Source organism: Canis lupus, chromosome 19, assembly GCF_048164855.1.
Source record: "Canis lupus baileyi chromosome 19, mCanLup2.hap1, whole genome shotgun sequence".
Taxonomy (NCBI): Eukaryota; Metazoa; Chordata; class Mammalia; order Carnivora; family Canidae; genus Canis; species Canis lupus.
In genome coordinates this window covers 49,066,247-49,077,357 of record NC_132856.1, presented here as the reverse complement: position 1 = coordinate 49,077,357, position 11,111 = coordinate 49,066,247, and the positions used below count along the sequence as shown (strand labels likewise).

The 11,111-nt window shown below is 40.7% G+C and overlaps 1 protein-coding gene across 1 annotated transcript; it reads right to left on the bottom strand.

The window, feature by feature from the left end:
- Positions 1 to 981: 981 nt before the first annotated feature.
- Positions 982 to 1,932, bottom strand: LOC140611436 (olfactory receptor 7C1-like). The gene has a single exon (XM_072788192.1). The coding sequence runs from the start codon at positions 1,930 to 1,932 to the stop codon at positions 982 to 984; it is 951 nt and encodes a 316-aa protein (XP_072644293.1).
- Positions 1,933 to 11,111: the final 9,179 nt, after the last annotated feature.

Sequence of the window (11,111 nt, the reverse complement as noted above, 5' to 3'; positions counted from 1 at the left end):
CTGAGAGACAGTCTGAACCAGGCAGCCCTCACAGACCTCAGAAGGGTTGAGCCTTTTCACCGCAGCCTTGACCTTGAGTGAGTCAGCTAGATAGCGTAAGCTCTGCTTCTTCTTCTGTAAATGGTATTAAAAAACTTACATGAGGTAATGTGTAAAAACATTTATAGAGTGTTATTATTATTTTTTGTTATCAAGATCCATATCAATAACCAAATTTTGGGGGCATCTGCATGGCTCAGTGAGTTAAACTGCTGACTTTTTGATCTTAGGGTCTTGGGTTCAGTCTCTTCCATGGTCTTGATGCTGGGCATGGAGCCTACTAAAAACAAACAAAAATCCCACCAAATTTCTTTTCTAGCTCAAAAGCTTTCATTAAATCAGTATATTTTTATCTTTGGGTTTTGACTGTATTTAATTTTTTACTCAACAAGGATTCACTGAGAATAAACTCCATCCTGAGAACTGTACTAGACACTGTAGTTTCAAAATTAGTTAAGAGATAGTTCTGAAATTAAAGGAGTCTGTATTGTGGACAAGCAAAGAAATTTAGTAAAGTTGATGTGACTGGAAGGAAAGTAAATCAGATTGGGAAAAAAGGGAGGGGGTCAGATCTTTCCGTTGATTTTATTCATGTGACCTGAGAAAACATCTCTGGAATGAATTTTCAGGACATTTCCAAAATAGGCACACATCCCATCACTCTGAGGATAGATATTAACTACATGATGTTTGACTTATTTTTTAAAAGAAATCCAAATTATCTGAAGATTACTGAGAAAATACTTAGTATATTCACACTAAATGAAGATGACTGGTTATAAAGTGAAAAGGGGAACCTAAGATATAACCTGAACAAAAATAGAGAAGACAGGAAGACCCAAGGAGAGAACTGCTTTAAAATGTGTACACCTGGGGAAAAAAATAAAAATATTGAATGGAGGAAGCCAGGATCTCTGGGCCTTCATATTGTATGCCGGTGACTCAGGAGAGTCCTGTAATGGTCCTGATGCTGAGAGGCACCAACCTACCCAGGGCCCCCTTCATGTCCCCATTCCTCAAGCTGTAGATGAAGGGGTTCAGCATAGGGGTGACAATGGCGTACATCACTGAGGCCACCAGACTTGTCCTGGAGGATGTAGTTGCTGCAGAACTGAGGTAGTCCCCTAGGCTTGTGCCATAGAACAAGCAGACCACTGAGAGATGAGACCCACATGTGGAAAAGGCTTTGTACTTATCTGCAGTTGAGGAAATTCTCAAGATGGAGGAGAAAATCTGAGAATAAGAAAAAAGGATCCCAGAGAGAGGAAAAACACCTAGGACAATAGTCACAAAATACACCACTATGTTATTGATAAGGGTGTCAGAACAGGCAAGCTTCAAGACTTCAGGAAGATCACAAAAAAAGTGTGATATTTCCATGTTTGTGCAGAAGGGTAGCCTCAAAAGGGTCAAGGTCTCGAAAAGGGAGCCCATTACACTGATGCACCAGGACCCCAGGGCCAGCAACCCACAGAGCTGCGGGTTCATGATGAGTGAGTAGTGCGGGGGGTGACAGATGGCCACAAAGCGGTCATAGGCCATCACGGTCAGGAGTAAATTGTCCAGGCATCCAAACACAAAGAAAAAAAATATCTGGCTGAGACATCCTTCATATGTTATGGTTTTGCTCTGAGTCTGGATGTTCACCAGCATCTTGGGGACTGTGGTGGAGGTGAAACAGATGTCAGCAAAGGACAAGTTGGCAAGGAAGAAATACATGGGTGTGTGGAGACGGGAGTCTGAGCAGATGGCCAGGATGATGAGCAGATTCCCAGTGAACGAGACCAAGTATATGGACAGGAACAACCCAAAGAGCATGAACTGAATCTCTGACTTCTCTGAAAATCCCAGGAGGAGAAATTCTGAAGCATGTGTTTGATTTCCTGATTTCATGTGGATGAAATAACTAACAGGAAAGAGAAAAATCAACATTCAATTACCTTCACCTTGACAGCACAAAAATGTGATTGTCTTTAATTTCACGCAAATGGATAATAAAGTACTACCCTGTTATAATTGCCTTGTTTTGGAGAATTTGAAATGCTTCCATCATTCCTTCTGGTGCCACTGCTTTCTGGAAAATGTAATCGCAGTTCCACAGCAGTCATTCCCCCCTATAGCCTAGGTACTCAGAGTGTGGTCTGTATACCAGCAGGAGCAGCATTGCCCAGGGCTTCTTTGAATGCAGAGTCCCAGGCTGCATTCGGACTTGCTGAATCAGAATCCACATTGTGAGAAGGTCATGGTTTTTTCCCCCTGCTCATTCATGACTCAATAGTGTTGTTCTAGAAAATCTGTAGCTTCTAGTCCTTTAACTCTTATCTCCTCACCTTTATTTTCTTCTACACCTTCCTTCAAACCTCCTTACTTGATATGTAGGCAAAAAGAGAGCCCAATAATTACAGGGTTTTTTTTCTCTGCCATCTCTGTGGAGTAAAACATTGTCATACACTGGCCTTGACTATTCCAAACACTGGGAATGAATCCTATATTTAGTTTTCTAATGGAAATATCTACAACTTTCACAATGATTTGTCTAGTTTCTATGATTCAGATTATATTATTTTGCATGTTTGTTTGTAACACTGTTTTTGTCATGGGAAAATCTGCCATTATGCCTTCTTTCTTTTATTTTTGAGTAGAATTTCTTTAAATACTATTTTTAAAAAGTTTTTATTTATTCATGAGAGACACACAGAGAGAGAGAGAGAGGCAGAGACACAGGCGGAGGGAGAAGCAGGCTCCATGCAGGAAGCATGAATGTGGGACTTGATCTCGGGTCTCCAGGATCAAACCCTGGGCTGAAGGTAGCGCTAAACTGCTAAGCCACCTGGGCTGCCCTAAATACTATTTTTAAAAATGAAGAAGCACCACGCATTAGGCCATTGTTATACTTGGGCATGTTTTGTTTTTAAAGGTAGGACTGAAAGTTTTGATATACATATACATATATACATTATATACATGTTTTAAAAAGATAGACAATCACAAGATAGTGTCAAGGAAAATGATAGCGTAGGGAATTCCAAAGGCCCAATATTTCACAAAAGAATTGAAATTACTGGGGACAACTAACAGTATCTAGGAATGTAAAAAATAGTTTCTGATTTTGAAAAAGGAAGTGAACCTTTGCTTCCTTGTTAAATTCCCTTACTACATGTGGTACATGTCTGTACCACAGACACAGGGGTTCTTTTGTAAGGAGAGCAATTCCTTTTTCAGCTTAAGGCTCCACTCTGAAAGATGCCCAAGGAAACAATCCCAGAGTCCCTAATTGGGATTTCCCTACACTCAAAGGGAATGAGATACACATGGGTTCAAGGCCCATAAGAATTCTAGTACTTTCATTCAGAGATATGGTGATGCCCCTGAATGCACTCAGCCTCACCTAAGATAATTCCAAGACCATCCCCATGGCTCTCATATAGATAGTGAGGGAGGACCAAAAAAATGAAAATAATTCCAAGGATGAAAGACAGGAAAATGATACCCATCCTGGGTCTGATAACAATTTTTTTAAATTTATTTTTTATTGGTGTTCAATTTACTAACATACAGAATAACCCCCAGTGCCCGTCACCCATTCACTCAGGTTACACCCAACAGGGCACAGAAATCTTTCTTGTCAAAATCATGTAAGATCAGTACATAGAAATTACAACAGGTCCAGGAAATATTAATTTGAGTATCAAAGTAGTATCAGATGGTGACTTGTTATTTGGAGCCACCAAAATTAATATTAGTACAGCTAACCAAGACTGTGCAATTAGTTTTCACTACTCAAGAATCTGAATAGTCTTGTAGCTGAGATGGATTAGGTACCTTTAAATTTGATCAAGTTTTACTGCTGATTTTTTTCAATACACTTTATTTTTTTGTATATTTTTTGATTGGAGTTCGATTTGTCAACATATAGTATAATACCCAGGGCTCATCCCATCAAGTTCTCCCCTCAGTGCCCATCACCCAGTCACTTTAATACTTGAGCCATGATAATAGTGCTCCTGCTTCACCTCTTGTGGCTCTTACTCTATGTGTGATGCCTCTAGCTTGCATTAAGAAACATTTCAAGAACTTTAAATTGCATCTTGGATTCTGTGAAGAAAATTGGCTGCACAAATTGCTCCTTCCATCACACAATGAGAATTGAGGAGGTCACTGTCTTTATTTCCTTAGTGTCAGAAAGTGTCATGCTTCTCTCAAGTGATTATTTGTTGTCACATTATGGATACTGTGACCCTTCCAATTGATCACTGGGCTAGAGATTGCTGACATAACAAATCCATTCTCTTCTTCCATGTTATTGGAATCGGATTAAATTTGGAAGTGATCATATGCCAGCTAAGATACTATATTTCCCAACTTCTTTTTCAATCACAGACAGTGGGTAGAGAGTATGAGAATTGCTGAGTGGGAATACTAGAATGCCCTTTAGAAGACTTTCCATTTTATATCTCCTTCTTGCCTAGAATTCATACATGACACTGGAACTCCCATAGATGACATATCTTGGAAAACCACATAGTGTGGGTGTGGAAGCAGAGATGGAATAGACCCTTGTCCATCATATTAGCATAGAGACATCATGCCCCTTCTTCGATGAGGGAGACAAATTAACCCCTAAAGGAATAGGGACACTATTCCTTCTTAATTTTTCTATGTATTTATGTAGCCATATTTCATCCTAACAGCACAAACACAGTCCTCTACCTTCACTGGAATTCTCAGTCATATCAAGGGCCCAATTTTGGCAACAATGTAACATTTCATGGTAGATATTTGGTTTGCTCATGTAATTATTCACCTAGTTTTATGTCTCCTTTCTCTTGGCCACACTATTTCTCTTATCATATATGTTTAAGGTGTTTTGTTTTGTTCTAAGTTTTGTGTAGGTTCCTTAAAATTCTTTTGGAAAATGTCATGTGAATGAGTGAATGAGTAGATAAATGATGTTTTTCAGATGCCACCATGGCATGGACTCTCAATCCATCACATTTGCCCTCCCATAAGCATTCTCTGAGACCTCTTTATATTTACTCTTGTGCTGATGGGAACAATATCCACAGAATAAAAGAAACATTTCCAAGTCCATCAGGCACTAGATAGAAAGGGGCGATTGCAACTCACATCTGCCTGACTGCAAGTCAAGGCTATTCTCACTCTGCAGGGCTGTCTTAGGCAGTCAATGCTTCACAAATAAGAGGAAAGGCTAATGTTGGAATAAAGCAGAACCCGAGAGGAGAGCAGACATAAGGGAAGGTTGGTTCCTGCAGGAGGAGAGGGGCCCTGCAATGATGCTCTGAGAAGAGAAACAAGAAGGGCTGAGAAGGAATGGGGAGCAAGAATCCTCTGCAAACTGGCATTCTCACTTTGGAAAACAGTGTGAAGGTTCCTCAAGAAGTTAAAAATAGAGATACTCTATGATCCAGCAATTATACTACTGGGTGTTTACCCCAAAGATACTGATGTAGTGAAATGCCAGGACACCTGTACCCCAATGTTCATAGCAGCAATGTTCACAGTGGCTGAACTGTGGAAGAGCCATAATGTGCATTGAAAGATGAATGGGTAAAGAAGATGTGGTCTACATACACATTGGAATATTACTGAGCCATCAGAAAAGACTAATACCCACCATTTGCTTCAACGTGGGTGGAACTGGAGGGTATTATGCTGAGTGAAGTAAGTCAATCTGAGAAGGACAATCATCATATGGTTTCACTCATATGAAGAATATAAGAGGGATCCCTGGGTGGCGCAGCAGTTTGGCGCCTGCCTTTGGCCCAGGGTGCGATCCTGGAGACCCGGGATTGAATCCCACGTCGGGCTCCCGGTGCATGGAGCCTGCTTCTCCCTCTGCCTGTGTCTCTGCCTGTCTCTCTCTCTCTCTCTGATGTGACTATCATAAATAAATAAAAATTAAAAAAAGAATATAAGAAATAGTGAAAAGGATTATAAGGGAAAAGAGGGGGACTGAGTGGGAAAAATTAGAGAGGGAGACAAACCATGATAGACTCCTAACTCTGGGAAACAAACAAAGGGTTGAAGAAGGGGAGGTGGGTGGTGGTATGGGGTAACTGGGTGGCAGGCACTAAGGAGGGTACTTGATGGGATGAACACTAGGTGTTATACTATATGTTGGAAAATTGAATTTCAATTAAAACATGTAAAAAAGAAGAATCCTCTGCAGGCATGAAGTGGGCAATTTTGGAATCAGTCCCATCACACTATCTCATCAATCTGACTGTTTCCCCAGAAGACATGGTTAATAAAACTTTCCTTCTCTCCACACAATTTTCCCAGAGTACTTACTGGACTGTTCTGGCTTCTTCTGATGCCTCATCCAATGGATGTGGCTCTACTGGTCCTTCCTGCCAAGGACAGTTGATGTAGAAAGGACAAGAAATGGGGTCAGGTGCTGGTTCTTTGGAGTGGTTGGACATCTCAGAGAGGCACCAAGAGGAGGATGCTCTTGGCCTGCAGTTGATGAACAGCAGGTGAGCCCTGAGAAGGTGGATTCAGAGACTGAATTCTCAGAGCACCTTATTAAGTAAATTACTTTCATATTGCTCAGTTCTCTAAACAATCCAGCTCCACTGAAACCAAGGGCCTAAAAACAAAGGAAAATTTTCTGCCATTTCAGTTCCCATGTGTCCACCTTGGGATCCAGGTGCATATTCCCTTTCTACCAATGGGTCCATCCCCCTGGAGTGGACATCTCTCCAACGTACATAACCTCTCATGTAGGCACATCAAAAGCCCACACTGAGCCTCTGAGCTGTTGTGAGTGACAGTCTCTAGTGTCTGACTCAAAGATATAGCTATGTCACCTGACCACTTTTTGTTTTATTGTTTGTTTACTTTGATGTGTAAAAGCCTCTAAGTTTGATATTGTCCCAATAGTAGTTCTGCTTTTGATTCTCTAACCTTAGGAGGCTTATCTAGAAAAATGCGCTATGACTCACGTCAGAGAAATTACTGCATGTGCTCTCAATAGGATTTTTATGGTTTTAGGCTATTTAGGTTTTTTAATCCTTTTTCAGTTATTTTTGTATATGCTATTAGAATGTGGTCCAGTTTCATTATTTTACACGTAGCTCTAGTTTTCCAGCACCATTTACTGAAAAGATTGTCTTTTCCCCATATTCTTGCCTCTTTTGTCATAGATTAATTGACCATATAATCATGGTTTTATTTCTGGGGTCTGCAGCCAAGAATACTTTATCCAGCAAGGCTCTCATTCAAAATAGAAGGAGAGATGAAGAGCTTCCAGGATAGGCAGAAACTGAAAGACTATGTGACCACCAAACCAGCTCTGCAAGAAATATTAAGGGGGACTCTGTGAAAGACGATGTCCAAAGAAACAATCTACAAAAACAGGGACTGAATAGGTATCATGATGACATTAAATTCACATTTTTCTTTTTTTTAAAGCATTACAGTTAATAAAACTGTAACTTCTTTAATTAATGCTGAGATTTTCCTGACATAGTTTTACTTTCACAATTTGTTAGTAAAGATTTTAAAAATAAAACATAGGATGCCCTTTTTTCAAGTGGAATGCAGCCAAGTGGGCAGAGTGCCAACTAAGTGATATTACTGGGCTATAGGAAAGTTAGGTGAGCTTGGTGTGGCCTCATGATATCACAGACATCCTGGCTACTCCCAAGTATTTGCTTGTTTGCAAGGAAATTTTGGAATTCAAACAAGGTATAGATTGAGTAGATCATATTATGTGGTTTATTTAGGCTAAGGGTTAAATTACAGTCTATTCTAGATATTTCCAGTTCATGCTCTTTCAAGTTAGCTGATGACATACCTAGCTTTGACCCTTAGAGTCTCATCTCTTCTGGAAGCTCTGTTATGCCTTGGGACAGCTAAGTCCTTTTTACCTGAGCCTCGTCTAGTACCTCAGCAAGTGTGAAGGATGTTGAGAAATGCTGCAGCTGTATGTTAGGGACATAGGAGCTCATTACAGTAGTCCTCCACTTTTATGTAAATTTGGGGATTTCCCTTAAAGAAAACATAAGCTAACTGTACTCTCTTGATTCTGTTTTAGTAAGGATCCCCTAGACTCCATAATAGACATTTCTGGAACAATCCTTTCAGTTCTTTTTTTCTTTTCTTTATTTTTTAATTTTATTTATTATTTTTTTTATTGGTGTTCAATTTACCAACATACAGAATAACCCCCAGTGCCCGTCACCCAATCACTCCCACCCCCCGCCCTCCTCCCCTTCTACCACCCCTAGTTCGTTTCCCAGAGTTAGCAGTCTTTACGCTATGTCTCCCTTTCTGATATATCCCACACATTTCTTCTCCCTTCCCTTCTATTCCACAATAGCCAAACTGTGGAAGGAGCCTCGGTGTCCATTGAAAGATGAATGGATAAAGAAGATGTGGTTTATGTATACAATGGAATATTACTCAGCTGTTAGAAATGACAAATACCCACCATTTGCTTCAACGTGGATGGAACTGGAGGGTATTATGCTGAGTGAAAGAAGTCAATCGGAAAAGGACAACCATTATATGGTCTCATTCATTTGGGGAATATAAATAATAGTGAAAGGGAATAGAAGGGAAGGGAGAAGAAATGTGTGGGAAATATCAGAAAGGGAGACAGAACGTAAAGACTGCTAACTCTGGGAAACTAACTAGGGGTGGTAGAAGGGGAGGAGGGCGGGGGGTGGGAGTGAATGGGTGACGGGCACTGAGGGTTATTCTGTATGTTAGTAAATTGAACACCAATAAAAAATAAATTAAAAATAAATAAATAAATAAAAAATAAAAAATAAATGTATTATTAAAAATAAATAAATAAATAAATAAATAAATAAATAAATAAATAAATAAGAAACTGAAAAAATATGTGACCTCCAAACCAGCTCTGCAAGTAATATTAAGGGTGACTCTGTAAAAGAAGGACAAAGTTCAAGGAAACAATCCAAAAAAAAAAAGAGGGACTGAATAGGTATCATGATGACACTAAATTCATATCTTTCAATAGTAACTCTGAATGTGAATGGGCTTAACAATCCCATAAAAAGGCACAGGGTTTCAGACTGGATAAAAAAGCAGACCCATCTATTTGCTGTGTACTAGAGACTCATTTTAGACGTAAGGACACCTACAGCCTGAAAATAAAAAGTTGGAGAGCCATTTACCACTCAAAAGGTCCTCAAAAGAAAGAAGGGGTAGCCATCCTCATATCAGATAAATTAAAGTTTTCCCAGACTGTAGTAAAAGATGAAGAGGGACACTATATCATACTTAAAGGATCTATTCAACAAGAGGACCTAACAATCATGAATATTTATGCCCATAATGTGGGAGCTGCCAAGTATATCACTCAATTAATAACCAAAGTAAAGACATACTTAGATAATAATACACTTATACTGGGATCTGGAACACAGCTTCCTGTAATTGACAAATCTAAGCACAACATCTCCAAAGAAACAAGAGCTGAAAATGATACACTGGACCAGATGGATTTCACAGATATTTACAGAACTTTACATCCAAACTCAACTAAATACACATTCTTCTCAAATTCACATGGAACTTTCTCCAGAATGGACCACATACTGGGTCACAAATCAGGTCTGGACTGATACCAAAAGATTGGGATCCTCCCCTGCATATTCTCAGACCATAATGCTTTGAAATTAGAACTAAATCACAAGAAGAAGTATGGAAGGATTTCAAACACGTGGAGGTTAAGGACCATCCTGCTTAAAGATGAAAGGGTCAACCAGGAAATTAGGGAACAATTAAAAAGATTCATGGACACGAATGAGAATGAAGATACAACTGTTCAAAATCTTTGGGATTTTTCTTTCTGAGGCTGTCATTTAATTCCCTTAATCTATCCTCATGGTCTTTTGTTTGTCTCTTTTTTCCTCAGTTTCCCTCTTTGCCATTAACTTGTCTTCTATGTCACTCACTCTTTCTTCTACCTTGTTAACCCTAGTCGTTAGGACCTCTAGTTTGGATTGCATATTATTTAATTGATTTTTAATTTCTTCCTGATTGGATCTAAATTCTGCAGTCATGAAGTCTCCTGAGTCCTTTATGCTTTTTTTCTAGAACCACCAGTAGCTTTATAATTGTGCTTCTGAATTGGCTTTCTGAGATTGAATTGTAATCCAAATTCTGTAACTCTGTGGGAGAGAGGACTGTTTCTGATTCTTTCTTTTGAGGTGAGGTTTTCCTTCTAGTCATTTTGCTCAGTGCAGAGTGGCCAAAAACAAATTGTATTGGGAAAAGGAGAAAAAGAGAGAAGAGAAAGAAGAAAAGAAAAAGAAAAAGAAAAAAGAAAAAAAAGAAGGAAAAAAAGAGAAGAAAAAGGGGGGAAACAAACAGAAATAAAAAAAAAAACAAGGGGAGTAACCTCTGATTCTGTATACTGTAAGTCCCTCGACTTCCCCTGGAACTTTCCAGTGCTGCTTGGTCAATAATTTGTTTTTTCCCTGTCCGTCTAGCTGGTCTTCTGGGGGAGCGGCCTGCTGTGCTGATTTTCAGGAGTTAGCTCTTGGGGGAGCTGCTTAGCCCCCAGGCTGGTGCAGGGCTCAGTGAAAGATGTTTAAGCTGTTTATCCTGTGAGGCCACTGTGAGGCTCAGTGGGGGTTGTTTATCCTGTGAGGCCCCAGGAGGAACATCAACAGTAGCAGCTGGATTCAGCTCCTGCAGCAACTACGGAGCTCTCAGTCTGCAGGGGCCTGGATGCTCCGGGGGCGGGGCCGCTGATGTGCTCAGCTCGTTGCCGCCCGCCCGGAGGCTGGAGTGTCCTTGCTGTCCTGTGCCCTCCTGTCTTCTGCCTGTCCCGGGGGGAGGCCGGATCCTGGGCTGTGTCCCCGGTGCCCTGTGCTCCCGGCCTGTGCTGTTGGATTTGTGCTCCCGGCCGCGCAGCCCCCTCCGCGCGGAGCCACCACCCGAGCCCCACCGAGCTGCTCCCGGGTCCAGCCTAGCGCATGCTGCAGCCCTTTAGGAAGCTCAGCCTGGGGGTGTGGCGCGCTCTCCCCGGGGCGCAGGTGTCTGTTAGTGTCCCAGGGAGCCTGAGGGCATCC

Coding starts and splice junctions, on each gene's coding strand:
- LOC140611436 (XM_072788192.1), bottom strand. CDS start 1,932: ATGAAATCAGGAAATCAAACACATGCTTCAGAATTTCTCCTCCTGGGA.